General features: G+C 49.6%; 1 protein-coding gene across 1 annotated transcript in view; it reads left to right on the top strand.

Moving 5' to 3' along the window:
- The window catches only part of SREBF2 (sterol regulatory element binding transcription factor 2), a 59,028-nt gene that overhangs the window by 19,234 nt on the left and 12,661 nt on the right, over positions 1-27,133 (top strand). The window contains exons 2-12 of the mRNA XM_058741160.1: positions 5,215-5,652; positions 6,675-6,856; positions 7,530-7,676; positions 9,058-9,279; positions 10,577-10,691; positions 10,878-11,059; positions 12,570-12,762; positions 13,621-13,802; positions 16,444-16,720; positions 18,381-18,550; positions 26,773-26,941. Of these exons, the coding sequence (XP_058597143.1) occupies positions 5,215-5,652; positions 6,675-6,856; positions 7,530-7,676; positions 9,058-9,279; positions 10,577-10,691; positions 10,878-11,059; positions 12,570-12,762; positions 13,621-13,802; positions 16,444-16,720; positions 18,381-18,550; positions 26,773-26,941 (2,277 nt within the window). The remainder of the gene's footprint in view (positions 1-5,214; positions 5,653-6,674; positions 6,857-7,529; positions 7,677-9,057; positions 9,280-10,576; positions 10,692-10,877; positions 11,060-12,569; positions 12,763-13,620; positions 13,803-16,443; positions 16,721-18,380; positions 18,551-26,772; positions 26,942-27,133) is intronic.

Genomic DNA, 27,133 nt, shown 5'->3' with positions numbered 1-27,133 from the left:
GAGCCTGCTTACGATTCTGTGTTTCCCTTTCTCTCTGCCCTTCTCCTATTCACTCTCTGTCTCTCTCTCTCAAAAATAAATAAAAATTTTTTAAAAAATGTTTTTAAAGAAAATAGCCATTTGTCATCCCTAAGTGGTTAAATTCTAATGGGTTGATACAATATGATACGACGCAGTACAGTGCTGTGGGGCTCTCCCAAACCATCACGTTCTATCCATCATGGCTGACACGGAATACTTTTCATATTTTATTAAGTAAAGGGAGGAGGGTACAAAATACATCTTCAGTGTGACCCCATTTTTGTAAAACTGCTCACACACACATGCATGCTCGTGTAGAAAGGACACATGGAAACATTGACAGTGGATGTCTCAGGGAGGTGGAATTGCTGGGTGACTTTTTCATTTAATTATTTTCTGGAATTTTCTATGGTGAATGTTACTTTTACAATTTTATTCTATTTTTAATTTTTTTACGTTTATTTATTTTGAGAGAGTGTGCACATGCACAAGCGGAGGAGGGGCAGGGAGAAGGAGAGAGAGAATCCCAAGCAGGCTCCGTGTCATCAGCACAAAGCCCAATGTGGGGCTTGAACTCACGAGCTTGAAATCATAACTTGAGACTGGATCAAGGGTCCTACACTAACCGACTGCACCACCCAGGTGCCCCACTTTTACAATTTTAAAAAAGACAGTTACTTTCAAACATTATCTAACACAAGGTGGGTAATAAATACAAACTATAAGAATAAATGACCTACTTTGTAAAATCGTGCTCTCAGCACCTAACTGGGCTAAGTAGCAAATGGCCACTGAAGGATTGTTGGCTGACTGCAGTTTGGAGGCCATGTTACCTCATTTGGGGCTTTAAATTCTTTATTCCTGACCAAAGTTAATCTGCCCAGATTTCAGGTCACCTCACTCCCAGGTAGATCCTGCTAGCTGGGCTGGACAGAGTGCTTTATGTTACCTCCAGGTTGCAAGCTCCATTAAGTGCGTGTGAACTTGGGGTGTCTTTGGATGAGGCTCCAGAGTTGTTGCAATGCACAGGTGATAGCTGCCGCCTCTGATTTTGGTTACCTGCTTTTAAAGGGACCAAAACCCAGGTGTTGTTTCTTGGGGCCCAGGTTACTTTATTAAGCAAACTTATCCCTTTAAGAAGCACCTAAAAAAACAGGAGTGTGGGGGCACCTGGGTGGCTCAGTCAGGCGCCTGACTTCTGGCTTCGGCTCAGGTCCTGATCTCACAGTTCATGAATTCAACCCCCACCTTGGGCTCTGTGCTGGCAGCGCAGGGCCTGTTTGGGATTCCCTCTCCCTCTCTCTCTCTGCCTCTCCCCTGCTGGTGCGTTCTCTCTCGCTCTCAAAAATAAATAAATAAACTGTAAAAAACATGGGGGTTACCTGGGTGGCTCAGTCAGTTAAGTGTCCGACTTCAGCTCAGGTCATGATCTCAAGGTTCATGAGTTTGAGCCCCACATTGGGCTCTCTGCTGTCAGTGTAGAGCCTGCTTCGGATCCTCTGTCCCCCTCTCTCTCTCTGCCCCTCCCCTGCTCTCTCTCTCTCTCTCTCTCTCAAAAAATAAACTAAAAACAAACAAAAAACAAAAGAAAAAACCAGGACTGTGGCTTAGTTGGAGAGGGTAACCACCAGGAGCATCAGTACCAGGTAAACTACAGTTTGCAGGCCTGGAGCTCCAAGGAGACCCAAGTTGACTGGCCCTCCACTCACCATGCAGGTTCTGGAACTTCATTTTTCTTTCTTTTTTTTTTAAACATTCAGTTATTCTTTTTTTTTTTTTTTTTTAACGTTTATTTATTTTTGAGACAGAGAGAGACAGAGCATGAACGGGGGAGGGACAGAGAGAGAGGGAGACACAGCATCGGAAGCAGGCTCCAGGCCCTGAGCCATCAGCCCAGAGCCAGACGCAGGGCTCAAACTCACGGACCGCGAGATCGTGACCTGAGCTGAAGTCGGACGCTTAACCGACTGAGCCACCCAGGCGCCCCTGGAACTTCATTTTTCAAAGCCCCATAAAACCTGTGCCTTCTCCAGGCTTCCCTTTTCTGGGTTTCATGGCTCTCGGCGGAAATGAGAGCCTGTGTGATTGCAGCACTCCAGTGATCAGAGTGGGGAACATGAGGCATTACGATGCTCCCACAGGGTACGGCCTGGAGCTTTAGCGCAAAACTGCATCCGGGGTGGGCCTCCTGCACCCTGGTTCTCCAGGCCTCGTTCTGGTTGGCAGGGCCTCCCCGTCTCTGTCACTGCAGACCAGATGGGGTTCCGGGGAGGCCTGGTGTGCCCTGCTGGAGCAGGGGCTCAAAGAGCCTCTTCCCGTTACTTCTTCCTTCAAACACTTGGTCTTAATGGGCCCCTCTGCGCCACTCAACCCAGTGCCTGGCTGCCTGGCTGCAGATAACACCACCGGAGCTTGTCGTGTGGGGGTTGAAAAGAATTTATTTTTTTAATTTAAGCAGTTGCATCCCATCTGCCTACACACTCTCAACCTGCTTTGTGAACAAGCTTTGTGACCTTTGCAGGTTACTTCACTGTGTCAGCCCCTGCCGTTCTCCAGGAAAGGCTTTGGAGAGCACTCAGCCAGATGGGATCGGGGAGCCAAGTGCCCAGGCAGTAGGTGCTCTGGAATTGCCACTAATAGGGACCTTTGTAAGGGTCTGCCCCTTGCCAAGCACTTTGCACAAATTATCTTTGTTAATCCTTACAACAAAGAAACGGAATGAGTATTCTTTTTCTTTTTTAATTTTTTTAATGTTTATTTATTTTTGAGAGAGAGAGAGTGCGTGTGAGCAAGCGGGGGAGGGGCAGAGAGAGGGGGGGAGACACAGAATCTGAAGCAGGCTCCAGCCTCTGAGCTGTCAGCACAGAGTACAACGCAGGGCTCAAACTCACGAACCATGAGAACATGACCTGAGCTGAAGTGGGGCGCTGAACCGACTGAGCCACCCAGCGCCCCCCGAGTGAGTATTCTTTTTTTTTTTTTTTTTTTTTTTTTTATTTATTTTTGGGACAGAGAGAGACAGAGCATGAACGGGGGAGGGGCAGAGAGAGAGGGAGACACAGAATCGGAAACGGGCTCCAGGCCCCGAGCCATCAGCCCAGAGCCCGACGCGGGGCTCAAACTCACGGACCGCGAGATCGTGGCCTGGCTGAAGTCGGACGCCTAACCGACTGCGCCACCCAGGCGCCCCCCGAGTGAGTATTCTTAAGGCAGCCTTTTGTGGTGAGGAAGCCAGGATGTAGAAGGGTCACTTACCCTTCACACACTAGGTGGCCTCCTGAGACCCACCTAGTACCAAAGCCCGTGCCCACCTACCAGACCTCTGGCCTCCCTTGCCTTGTGTCCACCTTAGCTTTCTACGGATGTGATGTTCTTTTGGCTCACAAACCAGGCCTCTGTGTTGATTCCCCAGGGTTGGGATTTTTATGGGAACTCTGGGAAGCTCAGCAGATTACTAGGTTTCTCTTAAGCATTTTCTTAAAATTTTTTTAGAAATCTTGTGTTGTCCTTGGAGTGTGTCAGCACTAAATTGTGTTTTGTTTAAATTTTGTGCTGAGTTTCAGGACATTTCTTAGTTTAATTCCTGGACGAGGAATTGGAATTGGTTGGTACCAGTTACAACGTGGCAATGTGCCCATTTCTCCCTCCCACATACAACAGGCTGAGTGTAGAGGGGACGCGGCAGGGTGTTGAGGTGTTGGTAAATAATACCACTACGTAGTCATTTAATCTTACGAGATGCTGTTTTGCCAGCAGGTCGAACTGCTGAGCTTCAGTCCTGTGTGGTCACCCTGGAAACCCCAGTAGCTTTCTGCTTGCCTAACATAAGACTCTTCGTAGCCCAGACCCGCTACCTCCATATAGAGCGTGTACACACACACTGTTAAAGACCTGGGAGGGACTCGCTGGTGGACAGTTTGGGGGAGTGAAAAGAAGTAGTGGCTTTTTTTGGTTTGTGCTTGGTTTGGGGAATTTTGGTGACTAAGAGCATCGTGTGGCCTTGAATGTTTAGAGAGGAGGGTGTACAGTTCAGGAGCAAGCAGTAGCCACTTAGGGACGTACTGGAAGGGGGAGGAAGTGAAGACAGTGGAAAGAACTGTACGTCTGAAAATACCTGGGACAAAGCCGAGGCCCCAGACTTCTAATGGGGACCAGCCCTAAAGGGAGGAAGGAGTCGTGATATGACTTGTTAGTTGTGGATTAACTTGGGTTTGGGCAAGTTTTGAGGAGGACGAATTAGGGTAAGAGGCCCTGGAGGCAGGCTTGAGGCCCTTTGGGCTGGGAATTTAGGGGTCCCAGGTACTTAGAGCATGATCTAGACAGGGGCCATGGCTTCCAGGTGGACATCCCCTTGGTCTCACAGACTCCTTGCCCAGAGAGAAGGGACACAACCAGGGGAGTATCGGGGTGGGCCCCCTAGAGCATAGAGTCCAAGGCTGGGGTTGCTCTGCCCTGACCTGGCAATGCGTGCACCGTGGTGCAGTGGAAGAACAGGAAGCTGGGAGGCAGAGAACTGGTTCTAATCCTCGCGGGGCCCTGATGAGCCGTGGGACCTTGGCCAAGTTATTTCACTGTTGTGGACTTCATATATGATCTTTCCACCCACTCCACTCCTAACGATCCATGACTTCAGCATCCCTGGGTGTTCCTGAGGGTACCAGCAGTACCCAGGGATGTACCTTTCTTGGAGAGAAGGCCCAGAGCTTAACCTGTGGTGAGGAGGGAGGGCAGCCTGGGGTGAGAGCCTGACTCCCGCATTCCTGCTCTGCCGCGGAGAGCAGTGCCAGAGACTGGAGGTGCTCCAAAGCCTTAAGACAGCCACTACCCAGTTCCTGCCCCAGTGTCCCTAACTGTACGATGAGACCAGCAATAACTTCCAAAAGCAATACTCCCCCAGCACAGAGATAGCTTCTGTTTGGCCTGACTGATCAGGAAAGTTGGTAGAAGGGGCCTGGAGGTAGGGTGGGGAGAGAGAACATCCGAGAGATGAAGTCCTGCCCTATTGCCCCAGTGGTTTGCCATCTTAGCCCAGGTGGTTCACCTCCCAAGAGGGAGGGGGGGGTTTCCCCGACCCATTTCTGAGAGGGTCATGGGAACACCTTTTGATTTGCAGGCCTCCATTTCTTAAGCAGATTTGAAAGTTGCTAGATGTTTTGGATGGCGATAGAATGACCCCTTTTTATTTATTCACAGAGATGCTGCAGTTTGTCAGCAATCAAGTTGGAGAGTTCCCTGACTTGTTCTCCGAGCAGCTGTGTGGCTCCTTCCCCAGTGGCAGCGGGGGTGGCGGCAGCGGTGGCAGCAGTGGTGGCAGCGGCAGTGGCAATGGCGGGGGCGGAGCCGTGGACCCCTCCCTGCAGCGGTCCTTCAGCCAGGTCCCTCTACCTTCCTTCTCTCCCTCGGCCGCTTCCCCCCAGGCTCCAGCCCTGCAGGTCAAAGTTCCCCCCACTGCAGTTCCCACCCCACCCAGGGCAACTCCCGTTCTTCAGCCCCGCCCCCAGCCCCAGCCCCAGCCTCCAGCTCAGCTGCAGCAGCAGACGGTGATGATCACCCCGACATTCAGCACGGCTCCCCAGACAAGGATCATCCAGCAGCCTCTGATATACCAGAATGCAGCTACCAGCTTTCAAGGTGATTCAGAAGTCAGATCCCATAGTGACGGGTTGGTTCAAAAGTTTACGTGCCAGTTTGCAGACCTTCTGAGGCAAATCGTTCTGTCCTGTTTGGGGATGACAGAATCCATCGGTTTGGTCCCTGTCTGAAGGGGCTTTTGGTAATGGGCAGTGAGGACAGTGGGTACAGGAACCGTTCACATTCTGCCTCTTCAGATACCTTAATATCTATTGTGCCTGCTTCAAGGATACTTGGTGGAAGAATCTAACAAGCATAGTAGACACAGGGCTGTGCTGCTAACTAGAGCTACAGGCTGGAATACAATGAGTCTAGAAACTGACCCAAGCACCAGCCAGCCCTTGGCACCTATAGATTGAGAACCATTCATTCAGCAAACATCTCCTGAGCACGTACTACAGAGAATATATGACTCATAGCAGGTGTTAGGTCTCCGTGCAGCAGGCCTCATACTAGGCCTTCCGTGGGCGGGGGGGCTGAGTGAGTGGCTTTCTCTGCTGTGCTTTGCCCAGTGCCTTTGCATCAGATTTCCCTCCGACCCTTTGGGGAGCCCTGGGCGGGATTGGTATTACTCTTTATTTCAAAGGCTCTGACAGTTCTATGTGCTTCGGGGGGTTTAAGGGCTGTGGGGAGGCAGCAAAGCAAAGAGCTGAGACCGTCGTCCCAAAGTGCATTTTCCATTCTTTTCATGAGAGGAAGTGAAGCCCCGTGGAGTTGTTGGTTCTCTGTATCTATGAACTCCCTTGCTGGGTGCAGTCATTTGCTGATTAGCTCCCCTCACCTCCACCCTGGCACCCAGAGCAATAAAATAATCTGTTCTGGTTCTCTCAGAAATTGATGCAGCTCTCAGGGAATGTTCTTGTTACCTAGATTAGCTTGTAAATGGTCGTGCACATCTTCTTCAGCAGCAGGTGGGGAGTCGGGAGCGTTCTGGGGCACCCTGTCCTCGGTTATTACTGCAGCTACAGTGACAACAGAGTGCATTTCTCGTCCATGTGACTTTTCCCTCCTCTTCTCCCAAGTCCTTCAGCCTCAAGTCCAAAGCCTAGTGACATCCTCCCAGGTGCAGCCAGTCACCATCCAGCAGCAGGTGCAGACGGTGCAGGCCCAGCGGGTGCTGACGCAGACGGCCAATGGCACGCTGCAGACCCTCGCCCCGGCCACGGTACAGACAGTTGCTGCCCCCCAGGTGCAGCAGGTCCCGGTAGGTGGCTGGTGAGGACCCAGGGAGGCACCGGTTGGGGCTGGTCTTTGGTTGAAGGTGTGGTCCACATACTCAGAAGGATCAGCGGAGTGTAAGGGAGCAGCATTTGGGGTGCCTGGGCCCTGTGAGGCACCAGTGAGCTCGGAATGGAGACCTGGCTAAGGTCTCATCTGTAGGTGTAGACTGGCCCTCACAGCCTCCGTAAATGCAGGTGGATTGTGATATTTAAGCATCCGATGGGTGTAAAACTGGAAAGAGGTGTGCTAAGGTATTTCTGAGTCATGTATCATAGTGGACCATATTTTCTTATTACCAAGGTCATTAATTAATCTTTGGAAAAAAAAATCCAGGCTCTTCCTTTCTGCTTCTCAGCCATGTTCCTGGCTTTCCTGAGTTTGTCCAAAATCGGACCTCCCTCCCCTCCACCACCCCCCACTCTGCCCCTGCCAGGTGCTGGCACTGCCGTCTTCGAAGCCTTTCACCCTTAAAACCCAGGACCCTCTTTAGCTATACCCTTTCTCCGTCTCAACCCAGTAATCAAGTTGTGTTCTCAGTTTTAGGAACATGTTATTTTTTCATTCTTTCCCGGAGGGAGTCTCTGTGTAGTAAGAAAGTAAGGCAAAATAGAAAAATAATACTGCCTTCCTTTTCCTTTTCTTCATTCTCCATCCAGGTCCTGGTACAGCCTCAGATCATCAAGACAGATTCCCTTGTTTTGACCACACTAAAGACAGATGGCAGCCCTGTCATGGCCGCAGTCCAGAACCCAGCCCTCACCGCCCTCACCACCCCCATCCAGACAGCTGCCCTTCAAGTACCAGTAAGAGTTGCCTTCCTCCCTGTCCTCCCTTCTCCCCTCTCTTCCTCCTTTCTTGGAGGCATTAGGCCTCAGAGATGTTAACAAAGCCTCTACACAGGGTGGGCAGGTGCAGAAGCTCCATGGAATGTGTCACATTGCAAATATACCCCCTTTTAGTCTTTTTTAACTCCCGGTTCCTGGGCAGCACCTCTATACAGGGCCATCAGTATGGAGGACTCTTAGGTCCTGCTGATGGCGGTTTGGCTTCTGAAGGACCCCAGGCCCACCAGGCAGGGAGGGGCTCCAAGGTGAGGGACATGGAAGGCACCCATCCTTGGGTTGTAGGGCCACAGCTATTGTCAGCATCTTGCGGCAGGAGAGTCCAATAGAGTCAAAGGTGATCAGAATTTGGAAGTAAGTTTTATTCATAGAAGCCAAGAACTGGAAACAGCCCACACGTCCAGAAAGAGCTATTGATACATACAGCTGCCGAACCTCAGAAACAGTGTGTTGAGCAAAAAGATGCCTGTCACAAAAGAATTCATGCTGATGATTCCATTTACATGAAATTCAAGAAGAGGGAAAACTAAGCTGTGGCGATAGAGGTCAGAGCAGTGACTGCAAGAGGGAGAAGGGACAGGCGAAACTGAAAAGAGGCACGAGAACTTTCTAAGGGGATAGAAATGGTCTGTGTCTTGGTCTGGATTATCTTAGTTACACGTCGTATCCAAACATTAAAACTCCGTCACACACGTAAAATGTGTGTTTTTTATTACGTGTGAATTATTTCTTAATGAGTGGTGAAGTTGAGTGGCTTCTTATTTGTTCATTGGCCGTTGGGATATTGAGGTCGTTTAGTGAAGAAGATAAAACTAAAATTAGTAAAAATAGAAACAGAGGAAAGCAGAGCTGAGGGGGAAGGAGGAAGGCCTCTACAGTTGGCCTGCTTATCTAATAGGATGGCTCTGTCAGTTCTGCCCTTGTGCATTTTGATGGCCAAATTATGTTAGGAAATGCAGCAAGTGACTGCACTGTCATAGGAAAGGAAAAGATGTGTCCCACACCAAGAGTAAGTTTTCCTTATATGCGAGCTCAGAGGTGGTTAATGGTTTGCCCGCAAGGCAGAAATCATATGACTTGTTTCGGGTACCCCTAGATCAAAGGTTGAAACCTATTTATCCATGTTGATCCTATTGTGGTGTGGTTTGTTGACAGTGGTTCTGAAAGGGGCCTAGTAAGTAAGGTACCAGGGCTCCTGCAGCTTCCTGGGGCCTGACTTAATTGAGGAGAGGGGTCAGACCAGGCAATGCCACATGGCCAAGGCCAGCAGGTTTGTGCTGTGAAGTTGCTTGACTCAGACTGACCACGGGGTAACTCTGCCCCGTGTCTGTGCTTGTTCTAGACTCTGGTGGGCAGCAATGGGACCATTTTGACCACAATGCCTGTGATGATGGGGCAAGAGAAAGTGCCCATTAAGCAGGTACCGGGGGGAGTCAAGCAGTTGGAGCCCCCCAAAGAAGGAGAAAGGCGGACGACTCACAACATCATTGAGAAGCGGTATCGCTCCTCTATCAATGACAAAATCATAGAGTTGAAAGACCTGGTCATGGGGACGGATGCCAAGGTAGGTGCCAAGCAAAATGGTATTTCATGTCCCACCATTTGTCCTCCACTGGTCTTTACTGTGGGAATTTTGGAAGACCCAGATCCAGTGAGTGAACATAGGGATGGTTTAGAGGTGCTTTCTTATTAATTAAAGCATCTTGGGGTTTTTTCAAGATTATAAAATATTAACCAACATAAGGGAACTGTTGGGGATTGGAAAAGCAGTGACCTGCCTAGACCTTTGAGACTGCTTTGCAGTGATCATGGGTCCCTGTAGCCCAGGCAGAGGACTGCCCCCTGCTCACCAGCAGGCAGATGCAGGACTGTGTGTACCGTGGAGTCGGCTGGTGGCGTTGCCACCATATGTTTAATTGTGTTCAGGGGTGGTTAGCAATACCGTACCTTTGAGGGAGGAGACGAAATGGAGATTGGGTCTTTAACAGCAAATAGAGGAAATAGATTTTTCATTATTTCTGGTGTTTCAATGAATGTGTCTTCTGTCGTGTAGGTGTTTTTTGTTTTTTTTTTTTTAACCTGTTATCTGTTTATCTTCATCTCTATTTTTTAAATTATTTTTCTTGTTATTTATTTTTTTGCTTTCTCCTCTCTGTTTTGAAAGAAAATTTTATATTCCTTGTAGCCTATAGATCTGAAATGTACTAATATAACTTTACTTAAGGTAGCTATCCAGCAATGCTCTGGTCTTTGGTCGTTTGTTTTCTTTAACGTCTTTTGGTTCCCGGCGCCTGGGTGGCTCAGTCGGTTAAGCATCCGACTTCGGCAGGTCGTCATCTCACGGTTCGTGAGTTCCGGCCCCTCGTCAGGCTCTATGCTGACAGCTCAGAGCCTAGAGCCTGCTTCAGGTTCTGTGACTCCTCCTCTCTCTGCCCCTCCCCTACTCGTACTTTCTGTCTCTGTCGCTCTGTCTCTCCCAAAAATAAACATTTTAAAAAATTAAAAAAACAAAGTTTTGTTTTGGTTCCAAGATTATTATAAGAAGTGGGAGTACTAGCTAATTTTTATTTATCGAGTGTCACTATGCATCAGACCAGGGGCTACTCTCTTTACATGTATTATCTCATTTTACCCTCACTACAAGCCTGTGATTCATATATTATCATTATCCTCATTTTAAGGACGAGGAAAATGAGGTTCACAGATGTTGGGTAACTTGTCCTGGGTTGCACAGCTAACCAGTGAGTGAGGCAGCATCTGAACCTGGAGCCACGCCTTCACCCCATGAGCTCTGGGTCTCTCCCCTCTCGCTCTGCAGCCTGCAGCGATGCCACTGTGTTTTCACCCATCTTCCTTCCCAGATGCACAAGTCTGGCGTCCTGAGGAAGGCCATTGACTACATCAAATACCTGCAGCAGGTTAATCATAAACTGCGCCAGGAGAACATGGTGCTGAAGCTGGCAAATCAGAAAAACAGTGAGTAAGCTCACTTCCGGTTGTAGAAGTCCTGTGCTGGGCGCTGGGGAGGACCCACTGATGTGTACAGGGTGCCTTCAGAGGTGAAGCAAGAGCAAGGACCATGTGCCCCTCACCCAGCCCAGCCCTGGCCCAGGCGGGGCTCTGTAGAAACAGACCATTTGCCAGATGTGGTTTTCTTTGCAGAGCTCCTGAAGGGCATCGACCTAGGCAGCCTGGTGGACAATGATGTGGAGCTGAAGATCGATGACTTTAATCAGAATGTCCTTCTGATGTCCCCTCCGGCCTCTGACTCAGGGTCGCAGGCTGGCTTCTCCCCCTATTCCATCGACTCTGAGCCAGGAAGCCCTCTGTTGGATGATGCGAAGGTATGAGCTTCTGAAATCCCCTGATCCTGGGATCTTCCCCATCTCTCCTGAGTTAATTGTGGAAGAAGCTGCCAGCAGGGGCCAGGCCAGGTGTTTAGAGGACCGGGGCTGGAGAAGACCAGGAATTCAATGAAATTAGTCAGGTCCTCCTGTCTCCCCCACCCCCACAGAATCTGCTTAACTGGTTCAATGTCGTCTGGTCTTAACTGGTCCTTGCTGAAAGAGCCCATCTGAGAGGATTAAGGGCCAGATTCAGAACGGGAACACACAGCAGCTGTCACGCCAGCACGAGGAGTTGCCGGAGGCGCCTCATTACATCCTTCGCCCATAATGGGCCTGGCAAGACCACTTTTTGAGGTTGTTCAGTTGGTTTAGGGCAAGGCTGCCTCTGGGTCCTCTTCTGGAAATGATTACAATTTGCAATCTAACAAAAAACATTCCAACCCAGGGCCTTTAATTGTCAAAGAAAGCCCCTGGCAATTGTTTTGATGGAATTAGCCAAAAGAGGCTCGAGCCTAATGATCTAGCCTGGGGAACCTGCGGAGACCATTGGCAATTTCTGACTTCGAAAGCGCAAACTTCCCTTGTAGCCTAAGTTTTTGATCAAACTGTTGTAGTAACACGTACTTAATTTTACTGACGGAGCTCTAGTTTTGAAATATTTCATAAATGTGATTCTGTTTGATAACAAAAGACCATATGGTAGATACGCTGAATTAGCTAGGTGTCTGTCCTCAGAGGACATTTTCAGATGGCTTTCAAATATCGAAAAGGAGTGGTGTAGTATGTGCACTCTGGGATCCAGGGAGTTCTGGCTCTAGGCTTCCTCCCTTAGAGGAAGGCTCCCCGGGCAGGCAGGCCTCTGCCTCCAGTTGTCCCTCTGTGAAATGGGGAGGGAAGAAAAGCAACATGATGCTTTTACAACAGGCAGACTCCCGCAAGCAGATCCATCCTGAAGTTGGACACCTTTAATCAACTGTGCTGATGTTTAATTTACACACAGTAAAACACACCTGCATGCAGTTTGTTGAGTTTTAACAAGTATAGACGCTTATGTAACTATCACTGTAATCAAGATATTTCCATCACCCACAAAGCCCCTTCATATACCATGGCAGGTAGTTCACACAACCCCCTCCAGCCTCAGACAGCTACTGATCTGCTTTCTGCCACTTCCGATGAGTTTGTCCGTTGTGGAATTCTACAGAAACAAAATCATGCATAATGTTCTCTTCTGTGACAGAGCGCTGTTTTATAAGTAGGACTCCTCTACCTTTGGTCTTCAGAACATGTCCTTGTCTCGGGTGGCAAGAGGACGAGCGTGCCAGCGTTTGAGAAGCAGTGGGAGAGCTGTGGACTTCTTAGTTGCCTCCTGGCTCTATTTTCCTGTCTGATTTGGTGGTCTTAAATTTAAATCTCCCAGTCTGATTCCAGTACATATATAAATGTTAGTAAAATGCTGCAAAAACCCATGTGATGTTCATTCCAATCTCTCTCCCCTGTCTTGAAGGTCAAAGATGAGCCGGACTCTCCTCCTGTAGCCCTGGGCATGGTGGACCGCTCTCGAATTCTGCTGTGTGTCCTCACCTTCCTGTGCCTCTCCTTTAACCCCCTGACTGCCCTGCTGCGGTGGAGAGGGGCCCCCAGCTCTGACCAGCACCCGTACTCTGGCTCCGGCCGCAGCATACTGTCCCTTGAGTCAGGTAGGTAGAGGGCCCTTCGTGCCACCAAAGCATGGGTGGGCTGCCGTGGCAGGAGATGGGCCCTGCGTGTGCAAAATGCTCTGCTCATTCATGGGGTCCCGAAGGGCTTTTGTCGCAGGCCTGGTAGGGACTGGCATAAGTCACATTTTGGAAGTAGCAGGGCAAGCCCAAGTTCAGTAAGAACAGAACAAATCAGGAACCCACACTGCTGTTGTCATGGGGGCAGGGATAAGGGAAATGGGGATATACCTATTTGAAGGAAGATGTGATATTTTTGCCTGAGTCATGAAACCAGTGGTCCGACCCCACCTTGACTAACACAGACTTTTGTGGCACCCAGCTCCATAATGACAAGGGCAACAGGGTTCCTGTTTAGGCTACAGAACTGTCCCAGATTTGCTGATAGCGATCCCTACCTAAAGCATTTAGACATTGTTACTAAATGAAGCAGTCTTGGGGCGCCTGGGTGGCGCAGTCGGTTAAGCATCCGACTTCAGCCAGGTCACGATCTCGCGGTCCGTGAGTTCGAGCCCCGCATCAGGCTCTGGGCTGATGTCTCAGAGCCTGGAGCCTGTTTCCGATTCTGTGTCTCCCTCTCTCTCTGCCCCTCCCCCGTTCATGCTATGTCTCTCTGTCCCAAAAATAAATAAGAAACGTTGAAAAAAAAAATTAAAAAAAAAAAAAAAAAATAAATAAATAAATAAATAAATGAAGCAGTCTTGTCATCCACACTTCTTCTGAAAGTGAGGTAGAAGGCTCTTACCTGTCAAATGCTGGGGCTCACGAGGTGCCCTGCGGTCCCCTACGGCTGCTCTGGGAGGCCTTTCCTCCCGGCTCAGCTGAGATGTTCCTCTTTAGGCTCCGGGGGCTGGTTTGACTGGATGATGCCAACGATCCTCTTATGGCTGGTGAATGGTGTGATTGTCCTGAGCGTCTTTGTGAAGCTGCTGGTCCACGGGGAGCCAGTGATCCGGCCACATTCACGCTCCTCAGTCACCTTCTGGAGGCACCGAAAGCAGGCAGACCTGGACCTCGCCAGGGTGAGTCCGGCCGTCCACCTCTCCCCTTCCTCACCCAGGCTCAGCTGATAACTCAGTGACTTACATTGAGTAGCCAGTGTATAAAGTCCTGTCATAGGTGCTTGGGGGTGGCAAGAGCAGGATGGGACCCTGCCCCTGACAGTCACAGGGCAGCAGGTGAGAGGACACCTATGTGTCAGTGATTCCGTGGACATGGGTGGATCTGCAGTCTGTGCTGTGACAGAGGAAGAAGAAAGTGCTGCGGGGGTTGGGGCAAGAAGGACAAATTCTGGCCGAGGGAATCTGGGACCTGAGCAGAGAGTGGTCAGGGAGGGAGGACCTTCCAGGTGGAGAAGTCTTGAGTAGATGGGATATTTGGGGACCAGCAGGCAGGTCAGTATGTCTGGAGTTATAGGATATGTCTGGGACAGGTGAGGGCTAAGGCTGCAAGTGTATCTAGGGCCCAAATTGGAGAGGTCTTTGACTAGTAACTGATTTGGGGATTTTTTCCCCAAGGAGAACCAGGAAGGTTTTTGAGCAGGAAAATTAGCTGAATGTTTTCTTTTGAAATCAATAAAGAGGGGCGCCTGGGTGGCTCGGTCAGTTAAGCATCAAACTTCAGCTCAGGTCATGATCTCACAGTTCGTTGGTTCAAGCCCCACATCTGGCTCTCTGCTGACTGCCTGGAGCCTGGAGCCTGCTTCAGATTCTGTGTCTCCCTCTCTCTCTGCCCCGCCCCCCCCCCCCCCACTTGAGCTGTTTCTCTCTCTCTCTCTCTCTCTCTCTCTCGCAGAAGTAAACAAACATTTAAAAAAAAAAAAAATAGGGGCGCCTGGGTGGCTCAGTCGGTTAAGCATCCAACTTCAGCTCAGGTCATGATCTCGTGGTCCGTGAGTTCGAGCCCCGCGTCGGGCTCTGTGCTGACAGCTCAGAGCCTGGAGCCTGTTTCAGATTCTGTGTCTCTCTTCTCTCTGCCCCTCCCCTATTCACGCTCTGTCTCTCTCTGTCTCAAAAATAAATAAACGTTAAAAAAATTTTTTTTTTTTTTAAATAGAAATTAAAAAAAAAAAAAATAGAAACCAACAGGGGCGCCTGGGTGGCTCAGTCAGTTAAGCATCTGACTTCAGCTCAGGTCATGGTCTCATGGTTCACGAGTTCGAGCCCCATGTTGGGCTCTGTGCTAACAGCTCAGAGCCTAGAGCCTGCTTTGGATTCTGTGTCTCCCTCTCTCTCTGCACCTCCCCCACTTCCACTCTGTCTTTCTCTCTCAAAATAAGTAAACATTAAAAGAAAAAAATTCTTTTTAAGTAAAAAAAAAAAAAATAGAAATCAACAAAGGAAAATTTATGGGGAGGATTCTGGGGCAACACACAGCATCAAAGGAAGAGTTAAACGTCACATGTCAGAGGCACCAGAAGCAGAACAGTCCTTGGCTGCAGTACACTACAGGCCACCCTCCCCTCCTGCGGGCTGCAGTGCCCACAAGAGAGAATCTGATTGACCAGCCTGGAGCTGTCAGCCATGCCGAGGGCTGTGGGTACTGGAATGTAGATGTGGTTGTTGGGGGCCTATCCCCTGAAGCGGGACTATTCCCAGAAAAAAAGCATTTCAAGATGTGTGTCTTAAAGGCAGGTTCAGGTCTGTGTTTAATGAATGTCATTCTGGCAGCTGTGTGAAGTGTGGGGTTGGGAGGAGGGGGCACCGAATACACAGAGGCAGGGTCGCGGCTCCTGGAATAGACCTGTCGAGAGGTGGCAAGAACCTGGAATGGAGAGGAAAGACTGACTTGGGAAATATTTGAGCCGTAAAGTGGAATGGAAATGATGTGGCATTGACTCCAGGGTCGGGAGCCCTGGAGCTGTGGGATCCTCTGTCTGAGCGGTGTTACTTGAAGTGCCATGAGCGGGCCCTGGGGGTGAAAAGGGACCCGGAGGCAGGTGTGTTCTAACACACTAGAGTGTGTTAGAAGCTGTGCATCAGCTGGGAGAGGGTGCTCCCTTTGTCCCGATCCACTTCCCATAATGGTGCAGGGAGGAGATACGGGTGTCGTACTCACCGCAGGACACGGGAAAGGAGAGGATGGCTTCCTTCTGTTTCCCATTGATGAGAGAAACAGAGACAGAAAGAGATCTTCCAATACAGAGCCATAGATTCTCCATTAGAACCTCTCAGGCTGGCAAAGAGTAGTTCATCCAGATCCTTGGTCACAGTAGTTTTGCCGTGTGTTCGTCTAAAGCGGGGGGTCTCAGGGAGAGGCGGTTTCTATAGGTGGGGGAGGGTGGGGCTGGAGGACCAAGAATTTGCATTTCTGACAAGATCCCAGGGGCTGACGCTACTTGTCTCCAGGAACCACACTTTGAGAACGCAAAAGCCTAAAAGATCATCTAAATCCATTTTATCATCTTACGTATAAAACTACTACGGGAATTTGTGAACAGTATTTGATCATAGATAGACCACAGTACAATCCCAATTTAGTAAAAAAAAGCCAGGAGAAAACATATGAAAATGTCAGCAATCGTTCTTTCTGGGGGATAAGGTTCCTAGTGATTTGTTTACTCTGATAATCTAGGAAGTGAAGGGAGGGTAAAAGTTTTTGGTAAAGCAAAATAAAAAGGCCACAGCAAGGCCAGCGAACATTATACCTCTTGCTGCTTTCTAGGGGGATTTTGCGGCGGCCGCGGCCAATCTACAGACCTGCCTGTCAGTGTTGGGCCGGGCGCTGCCCACCTCCCGCCTGGACCTGGCCTGCAGCCTCTCCTGGAATGTGATTCGCTACAGCCTGCAGAAGTTGCGCCTGGTGCGTTGGCTGCTCAAGAAGGTCTTCCAGCGCCGGCGGGCCACCCCAGCCACTGCAGCGGGCTTCGAGGACGAGGCCAAGGCCAGCGCCCGGGACGCAGCCCTGGCCTATCACAGGCTGCACCAGCTGCACATCACAGGTGAGGCGGGGGGTGCGGCTACCACTGCCGGCTGGCCTTAAGGTGCCCCGTGCCGTCTCCACCCTGGCTTGGTTTGCCAGTTTTGGGTCCCAGTTGAAGCCCTTTTTACACTACTCTTCTCGAATGGTTAGACAGGCCTTCCACCCACACTCATGGCTGTAAAGATAGCTCGTTACTGCAGCTCATCAGTTTAAGATGCACAGTTTTTCACATTAGCATCTCTACCCTTGGGTTGTGTCCCTTATTTACACAGTGATATGGAATCACAGAGATACGGAATGGGTGAATTGGCACTGTTTTTTCCTTAGTGGTACCTAAAATTAATAGTAAACTTCAAATCGATGTCATCTTAGATTCAACGGAACGTCATTTATTTCTTTCAACAAACTCCTGCTCTAAGGATAGGCAGGCTGGTCAGCAAGTGAATGACAGTTTAGTGTGGTAGTGGTAGCAGAGGATGGGGCTTCGGGCGGGAGGCGGGAGGGAGGGGGTACTTGTTGAGGAGGGTTTCAGGAAGCTTTCTGAAAAGTCTCGGCTTTGCATGGCAGGATGCGTAGAGGACGCCAGCTGCGTGGAAGGGGATGTGCCTTCCAGGCAGAAGGACATTCCCAGGGAGGAGCCCCACCTGGGGGCTGGAACTATACCAGCTGGGATAGTTCCCATCACTCATTCCCTCCACATTTGCTGAATGCTCTGTGCACCTGGCTTTATACAAGGCACTGAGAGGACAGGTGACTAAAGTATGGTCCCCACATTGCTTCCATCCTCCCTCCCCTGAAAAGAGAAAGCCAGATTGTGCCTCTTGAGGGAGACCAACACCCGATGCCTGTGCAGAACAAAGTGTAAGGGCTGATAAAAAGACGGGGCAGGCAGGGTGGCCCCGTGGGAAGAACGTGGGGCTGATGAGGTCAGGAGGCCTGGCTTGGCCACCGTCTGGACCTTTGACATGGGGCCACCCCTGAAGCTGAGCCTCCCTTAGCAAAACGAGGGGACTGCTCGCCCCAGCCACCTCCCAGCCCTGTAGTGCGGACCAAAGCAAGAAACAGCATGAAAGCCTCGCAGCCTTGACGAGCCCCCGTGCCTGTGCAAGGACACTTTGGCCCGTGACTTCAAGGTCACGCCATGTGAGCTGTGCGACCCTCATATGGGAGGTGTAGTAAGCTTTTCCTAGCCTTCCACCTACTAACCCGTGATGTGTCTGGCTGTCCTGGCTGTTTTAGGTTACTTCTCCCTCAAAAAGATGCGTGCTTATATACTGTAGATTCTTTTAAAATCACCTCTTTCGATATTTGGAGGCATAGGGTGTGTTAGCAGAACACGGTTGTGCTGTTGGCACTGTTTGGAAAATGTTGCAGTGCACATCTCCGAGTCCCATACGACAGCCTGCAATCACAGTGGCTCCCATTTATACGTCCCATGTGCCGTGTGCCGGGTACTTAACATGCATTTTCTCTTGTCCCCAACAACCTATGAGGTAGAAAGGAACCTATGAGGTAGAAAGGAGCTACTGAGTCGCAGAGCCTAGCATCCCGTCCAGGACCATCTGATGGTAGAGTCCAAGTACTGTCTTCAGTCCTTCCGCTCTCACCCTGACCGCACTAGAGAAAACCTTGGTTTGGAGGAATGTGTTAACGTCAGCGTCTGTGTCTGCCTGCCACAGGGAAGCTTCCTGCAGGATCTGCCTGTTCGGAGGTGCACATGGCTTTGTGCGCCGTGAACCTGGCTGAGTGTGCAGAAGAAAAAGTCCCGCCGAGCATGTTGGTTGAGATCCATCTGACTGCTGCCATGGGGCTCAAGACCCGCTGTGGGGGCAAGCTGGGCTTCCTGGCGGTGAGTACCCTGCAGGTCCCCTCTGCAGACTTGCACGAGGCGCCCTTCCCCAGCCAGGAGCTAAGATGCAGAAACGGGTGTGGGTCTGCCTTTGGGTGCTGACTATCTAGAGGAGTAGGTATTCATCCACTAGGCTATTTCACAAATATTTATGGCGCTGAACAAAACAGACCCCCCTGCAAAAAAAAAAAGAAAAACAAACCAAAACCCCAAACCCTTATGGCTCTTATAAGCGTAAGTGGGGCATTTTGGCACCTGAAGTAAGACGGACTCAGTGATACAGAGTGACCTGGATTCAAGGGGTTAAATATATGACTTCTGCTCTTCAGGTGGTCATAAAAAATTTTTTTCTAGGTTTATTTTTGAGAGAGAAGGCGCGAGAGGGGGATGGCGTAGAGAGAGAGAATCCCAAGCAGTCTGTGCACTGTCAGTGCACGGCCTAACGTGGGGCTCAAACCCACAAACCATGAGATCGTGACCTGAGCCAAAGTCAAGAGTCAGATGCTTAACTGACTGAGCCACCCAGGCGCCCCGTTGTGGTCATAAAGATTTTTGAAATTTTCTGGTTGTGTCTCCTGGTGTTTTTATTCACAAAGGAAGGTAGTGAGTACATACCTTAATCACAGCACTGTGAGTCCAGAAATGGGAAACCGTGCACGTCTTCAAGGAACTCAGGTCAGACCCAGGGCAGGAACTGCTGTTATCAGGCGCCTCCGTTGTGCCCGGCACGGGGCCAGCCTTGGGAATTCACAGTTGGCTAATGCACAGTCCTTGTTATCAACTAGTTCACAGCATCTGCTGACCTCAGGCTTTCTTACTCCAGCAGAAACAGGCATGTTTTATTCGGTGCTCGCTTTGAGTAGGCTGCCGAATACATCAGCCGTGTTCAGAACAGAACGATCACATCTCCGTTTGTTGGCATATCTCAGTAATGACACTGATGAGCTGATGAATAGGAATCTGCCCTGTGGTGACACTGATGTTTCCTGAAGTGTGTCACCACAGTCTAGGTGACAGAGAGCATGGGAAAGCCCAGTGTACTTTCTGTGTCTCAGTCTTGTCTCAGTGACCCTAGATAACATGTTCATTCAGCAAACGTTACTGAGTCCCTGCTCAGTCCGCTGCATCCTCTGCAGTGGACACGCAGCAGTGAGCAAGACACTTGCCCTGTCCTCAGGGAGCACACAGTCTGGCAGGGAATTCAGACAAGGAACAGGCCTTAAGGACAGTAGGTGAGTGCAAGGCTTATTTGGCTGCCCAGAGAACACACTGGGCTCTTAACCCAGTCTTCAGAGAAGTCAAGGTGGCATTTCCGGGCAAGGCCAATCTAGGCTAAGAGCAGGAGGCATCAGCCAGGCTGTTTCCCTATTCCGTTTGTTTGTCCTAATGTCTGATAACATAGGCATATTATCACACTTGTAACTTCGTGCCCCCCCAAAGGTGTTTTGAGGACCTTAATTTTATCAAAATACAATGCACATACAGAAAAATGTGCACATTTTAATTTACAGCTTGTAACAACTGCCCAGAGCCAAGAAGTAGGACTTCTGGGGCGCCCAACTGGCTCAGTTGGTGGAACATGTGACTCTTGATCTCAGGGTTGTGAGTTCAAGCCCCATGCTGAGTGTAGAGAGTACTTAAAAATAAAATCTTTGAAAAAATAGAAGAAGAGGGTGCCTGGGTGGCTCAGTCAGTTAAGTGCTGACTCTTGTTTTCAGCTCAGGTCATGATCTCACAGCTTCGGAGATTGAGCCCTGCATCAGACTCTACACTGACAGCATGGAGCCTGCTTGGGATTCTCTCTCTCCCTCCCTCTGTGCCCCTCCCCCACTCATACTTGCTCATACTTGTGTGATCTCTCTCTCTCTCTCTCTCTCTCTCTCTCTCTCTCTCAAAAAAAAAAAAAAAAAAAAAAGAAGTAGGACTTCCCATCATGCCCAGAAGTTTTTGCAGGCTTTCACTCACACTGCCCCCTACAAAGATAACCATTATTCTGAATTCGGTCACCATAGTTTAATCTGCCTCTTCATTTGTTATTTCTATAAACTTTTATTAAAGTTTACTTACTAGTTTTTGAGAGAGAGTGTATGAGCAGGGGAGGGGCAGAGAGAGAGAGAGAGAGGGAGGGAGGGAATCCCAAGCAGGCCCCGCACTATCAGCACAGAGCCCAGCTTGAGGCTTGATCTCACAAACTGTGAGATCACGGCCTGAGCCAAAATCAAGAGTCGAATGCTTAACCAACTGAGCCACCCAGGCGCCCCTTTATAAACTTTTTGTTAAAGTATAACATGCATGTAGCAAAGTACGTAAATCATAAGTGCACAGTTCAGTGACTGCACAGGGTGAATGCACTCATAAAACCAGCAGACAGATCAAGAACAGAACATGACCAGGACCGCAGAAGTGTCCCTTGGGCCCCCTTGCAGTTAGCAAACTACCCCTACCCCTAAGCTCTCCAGCCAGAGTGATCACCATCCTGATCACTTCGCATGTTTTGCCTCGGAACTTTGCATGAGGGGAGTCCTACAGTATGTGCTTTTGCTCAGTGTCATGTGTGAGATTCATATGTGTTGTTGCATATAGTTATGGATGGTCTATTCTTGCTTTATAGTATTCCATTCTATGACTAGACTTATAGATGGACCGCTGAGTTGTTTCCTGTCCTTGGTTATTGGGAATAGTGCCGCGGTGAACATTCATCTTTTGGTGAGCGTGAGATTGCATTTCTAGGGCTGGTGTTGCTAGGTCAGCGGTCACGTGGATGTTCAGCTTTGGTAGACGCTGCCTAACGGTTTCCCAAAGCAGACGTACCGGTTGCCACTCCGCCAGCAGTGTATGAAAGAAAGTTCCAGCTCCACATCCCCACCGAACAGAGGATAGTGTCATCTCTCGCCCTTCTGGTGGTGCCTGATAGTTTTCGCTTGTAACTCCCAGGGGATTAGTGATGTCGAGCACCTTTTCATTGGCCGTTTGGATCTTCTCTTTTGTGAAAACCACAGAAGAGTCCTACCTATTTATTTGGGATGCTGGCCTTTTTATTGATTCAAGGAGTTCTTTGTTCTGGCTCCAAACCTTTGTTGGATGTGTGCTTTGTATGGATCTCTCTCCCTCTGGGGCTTGCCTAGTCTCTCTCTAAATGCTGTCAACTGATGAGCACAAGTTCTGAATATTTGTCAAATCAGATGATTAGTCTTTTCCGTTACATACACTTTGTGTCCTGTTCAGTGAATCTCTGCCCTGTCTCACTTGTGAAGACACCTTCCTCTGTTGTCTGCGAGACACCGGACTTTTTTTTTCCACATCCAAGTCCATATCTATCAGGAGTTGATTTTTTGTATGAGATGGAGGTAGGCATGCAAGAGCTATTTTTTTTTTTTTCCACTTGAATGTCTCCCTGCCCCAGACTCTTATTAAAATGACTGTCCGTTCTGCTCTGCACCAAGTGGTACTTTTTTCATAAATCAAGTGTCCGTATATAACGAGTCTGCCTCTGGATGCTCTGATCTGTTCCATTGCACAACACCACACACCCCTAATGGTCGAGTCTTCTAATATGTCCTGATATCTGCATGTATCAGCCCTCTAGCTTTAGTGACTAGTGTTACCTCCCCCTATAAATTTTAGGATCATCCTGTCATCCCAGAAGTCCCTCTGGGGTTTTGATTGTCCTTATTGCCAAGACGCAGCTACCCTTCAGAGGGACTCAGCCCATTTGAGGAAGGTGTATGTGTGGCAGCTGAGGATCGGGAAAGTGTTTCCCTTAAAACCACCCCCCGCCCATGAGGCCCCATCCTCAAAAAGATTTGGTATGCCTGATAAGCAGTGAACAATGTGTTGTGTACTTCCTCAGAATTTTCTTCTTGCATGTACTAATATATATATATATATATATATATGCATTATAATCTACTTAGTGTGATCATACCAGAAACCCTAGTTTACCACTTGCTTTTTTCAACCAAGCGGTAAGTCTTGGGCCCCTTTCTTTGTTGCCTCCTTATTCCGCCGGGGGACTTGGTACCCCGGCACGTTTGCTGTCGGGCCCTGGGGTTGTTTCCAGGATTTGCGGTTCTGGTGCTGCAGAGAGAGTCGTCACACACTCTCCTCACCCACTTGTAGAAGTGTCTCTTGAGGTTAAATCTCTAGAGATGGTGACACTCACTCAAAGGCCAAAAATATCTGGAACACTTGATGTATTGCCAAATTTGCATTTTCAGTAAGGTGGGCAGAGGAGAGGAACTGATTCCTAGGAAGGTAACTGCCCCTTTCATCTGTTTGCTTCTCTTGGGAGGGGACAGATTAGGAGACCCAGATAGTACTCTCCTAAAGAGGAAGAAGAAGCTTTGAATTCAGCCAAATATATTTAGCTAGCAAATGAGTCAGACTTTGAAGGCAGGTGGAGGGCTGGCCTCTGTGAAAATGATTTAGACCAGAGGTTTGCAATCTTTCTCAGTTCATGGCACCCTTTGTGTCTCAGTAATTTTTTCATGGTTCCCTGGGCTAAAGGAAATACCTAACGGTTCTGTTTAATTTTTTTAATGTTTATTTATTTTGAGAGAGCGTGCACAAGTTGGGGAGGGGCAGAGAGAGAGGGAGAGAGAATCCCAAACAGGTTCTACACTCAGTGCAGAGCCCGACATGGGGCTCAAACCCATGAACCATGAGATCATGACCTGAGCGGAAATCAAGAGTCTGACACTTAGCCACCGAGGCGCCCCAGAAATACCTAACAGTTCCATTTAATTCATTAGGTACAGACATCTTGATATCTTGATACATATTTATCTCTTAACAATTTAGTAGCCATTAAAAAATATACACAAAATTGAAAGAAGAAATAATATATTTTTTTAATGTTTTATTTATTTCTGAGACAGAGAGAGACAGAGCACGAGTGGGGGAGGGCAGAGAGAGAGGGGGACACAGAACCCAAAGCAGGCTCCAGGCTCCGAGCTGTCAGCACAGAGCCCGACGCGGGGCTCCAACTCACAGACCGCGAGATCGTGACCTGAGGCGAAGCCGACGCTCAACCGACTGAGCCACCCAGGCGCCCCAAGGAAATAATATTTTTATTCTTGATAACCATGGTTACTTACTGCTGGGGTACATGTGTCTGTTGGGCACCACATACCTTCTCAAACTTTGAAATCAGAGTAACACCGCCAATTTCGTCTCCTGTTCCACAGTGATTTTCATGCAGCACTTGCTTTTTATTACAACAGCCTCTAAAATCCCAGCTTCTTAAAGGTGTGATATCATCCAAAGGAAGGTCGTGCAGTCTCCCACTGAGACTTCCAACTACCCCCATTTACTACTTTACCTGGTGTCTGACTTGTGTTGAGCATGGCTGTATTTACCTCAGAAAATATCCCCTGTAAAATATCCGGTGGCGCCCCTCCCAAGTTCAGGATGTTGCTTTCAGGGTGCCTTGGCACACAGTTTGAGAACCATAGGGGAAGCCCGGTGTGGGAGGACTGTGGAACTGGGACTGGCTGGGTGGTACAGGGTGGCTCTTGGGATCTAAGCAGTTCTGAGTCTCCAGCCACAGCTGCTCAGTTTGGCAGTTAGCAGATGCCTTAGAGGGGAGGGGGCTCACACCCGCAGCTTGGGGAGATTCTGGTGTCTGTAAAATTTAGGGAAATTATCATAAGGTGATAATGCCAAGAAAATTGAAGAGCAACAGAAGTTATTTTTTTAGTTTTCCTTCTAGAAATTATGCTGTGGAGACTGTATCCCAGGATTTATATTTCTTATTAATTCATATCACCAAATTCCAGCTCACATACACACACACACACACACACACACACACACACACACACACACAGAGTGAAATTTCTTACAACTAAGGTTTTTCTCAAGAATTAAGCTTAGGGACACCTGGGTGGCTCAGTCGGTTAAGCATCCGACTTCGGCTCAGGTCATGATCTCAGTTTGTGAGTTCAGGCCCCACTTCGGGCTCCGTGCTGACAGCTCAGAGCCTGGAGCCTGCTTCTAGTTCTGTGTTTCCCTCTTTCTCTGCCCCTCCCCCCACTCATGCACCCGTTCTCACGCATGTGCTCTCTCTCGCTCTCAAAAGTAAATAAACATTCAAAAAAATTTTCAAAAAAGAATCAAACCTAAAAATGTATTTTAACTTAATGATTTTCTAAATGGCTTCTCTGGGTTCCTCTTGCAGAGCAACCTGACCAAGCTTTGTTTCTGCTTCTTTTGCTGACGTTTGGGCCCTTCTCAGGGAACAGTTGTTTTCCGTTTTCCCTGGAGCAGCTCTCGTGCTCCCTTGCTTAGCAGGCAACTGTTAGAAGGTTCTTTGACTTAAGAGGCGCTGGGACTGCCGCCACCCCACCCCCAGCCTCTGTCCCATTCAGGCTCCTCCACTGCAGTTACAAGCTCAGATTCAGCAAGTGCTTTGTTGAGAGTCGGGAGAAGGTCGTAGGGGTGCCTCTTCGTGTGTTCTCCAGTATCCTGTCTCGTATATGGCGGCCAGCAAAGAGGAGGAAAGGCCAGTAGTGCTGCTGGCTCCGTGACTGGAGACTTCAGTGAATTAAGTGCTGTGATAGTCTTCAAGTATACCTGTAGAGCAGCTTGACCAGGTCATTCTCTCTCAGATTCAGACAGCAATCGCCAGATCCACCCCTCCCCCCCCCAAGAGAGTCTGTCATTTCAGTCTGTGTTCCTGAGTGGCACTTCGGTGGTGCTATTTCTGACCCTGGCATTCAAGTCTTCTGAAGCCGTTATATTAGCTGATGGCTACTTAGAGCCCAGTAAAGGTCAGAACCATCAGACTGAACTGGACAAGGAGGCGCTGCCCTCATTGTGGAGGCAAGGGCGGAAGTATGAAGGTTTACATCTGCGAGCCTGTCCCAGCAGCCCCTCGTCCAGGTTCCCTGAGCTCTGGGTCTTATGCTTCTCCCTCCCCCCATCCTCTGCTCAGCTCCTCATTCAGATTAGCCTGCACTGAGTGGTTTTGTGGGTTGGAAATCATGGGTTTTGGAATAAACATATCCTCACTCGATAAGTGATAGAACTTCTGAAAACATGGGTAGACAGCCTAATGCCTGCAACTCTGATTCCTGGGGACCTAGAGTGATGCTCCCCTGCAGCAGAGGAGGGGCTGGGGAGATGGGCACTGGCTTCGAATTGCCCAGCAAAGCGGCTTTCAAAGTCTTTCTTCATCCTTCCTCACCAGCTGGTGTTCACATCAAGGGCTCATCTAGGGCTGGGGTGCAGGTCTCTTTAGGGGGCCAGATAAAGCCCTTGACAGGCCAACTCTGGGGGGAGAGGCATCATCCACAGGCATGCATGCCTGCATGGGTCCTGGGACAAGCCTCAGGGCTACTCCTTCACTCTCGTGCTTTCCAGTGTGATGATGGTGTAACTAACAGTTACTAGTCACTTGCTGTGTGCCTTTACTATATATACTCTTCATACTCAAAGGTAAAAGAGATGGGGCGCCTGGGTGGCTCAGTCGGTTGAGCGTCCAACTTCGGCTCAGGTCATGATCTCACAGTTCGTGAGTTCGAGCCCCGCGTTGGGCTCTGTGCGGACAGCTCGGAGCCTGGAGCCTGTTTCGGATTCTGTGTCTCCCTCTCTCTCTCTGACCCTCCCCGGTTCATGCTCTGTCTCCCTCTGTCTCAAAAGTAAATAAACGTTAAAAAAAAAAAAAAAAAAAAAAATTAAAAAGGTAAAAGAGATGAAAAATTAGAGCAGAACATGCTTTTGTCTAAAAATATCACAAAAGTAATTAAAATGACCGATAAGAAAAGTCCCAGGATCCAAGGGGCCGCCTGGCTTGGACACAGGTGCTCACAGGGCTGAGGGTGGGCGTGCAGCCGGGAGGCCTCCGCGACCCCTCCTCGATGAAGCACCCCCTCCCCGCCTCTGCAGGTCGAATGCCAGCAGGGCCAGAGGGAGCTTCCAGGAGGATTAGGCAGACCCAGCAGGGCAGGGTGCGGCGGGGGCCCCACAGGAGCCCCGAAGCCCTGTCCAACCCTCCTGCTGGAGGTTGGACCTGGTCACCAAGTCCAGACGGCTCCACCAGAGCCACTTGCCCTAGTTACAGTAGTGGCATTTACCTCCAGGTCTGTGAGCGTCCCGGCCCTCCTGTCGACCTCCTTTCCCCAGCCTGCCTCCACCGCGGTGGCGCTTTTTGATGGCCCCATGGTGGCCACAGCCAGCGTTCCGCCACCCCAGTGTTACCCCTGGCCCGTGTCCTTCCACAGAGCTACTTCCTCAGCAGAGCCCAGAGCCTGTGTGGCCCCGAGCGCAGCGCTGTCCCTGACTCACTGCGCTGGCTCTGCCACCCCCTGGGCCAGAAGTTTTTCATGGAGCGGAGCTGGTCGGTGAAGTCGGCTGCCAAGGAGAGTCTGTACTGTGCCCAGAGGAACCCAGGTGAGAACACCTTTGCAGCCACCGGGTATTGGGAGAGCCGTGAGAGGCACCAGTACTTCAGGGGGACTGTGCTCCAAACGCATGGGGGACACAGGTGGTCTCAGTCTTGTTTTCCCCAAAGCTCAGGGAGGTCCCAAGCCTGGTGAGCAGCGCCTCTCTCCGACATTCAGATCCCGTGGTCCTCACATCAGT

Source organism: Neofelis nebulosa, chromosome 8, assembly GCF_028018385.1.
Source record: "Neofelis nebulosa isolate mNeoNeb1 chromosome 8, mNeoNeb1.pri, whole genome shotgun sequence".
Lineage (NCBI taxonomy): Eukaryota > Metazoa > Chordata > Mammalia > Carnivora > Felidae > Neofelis > Neofelis nebulosa.
The sequence above is the reverse complement of the archived record's forward strand: the minus strand, read 5'-3'. Positions and strand labels throughout refer to the sequence as shown.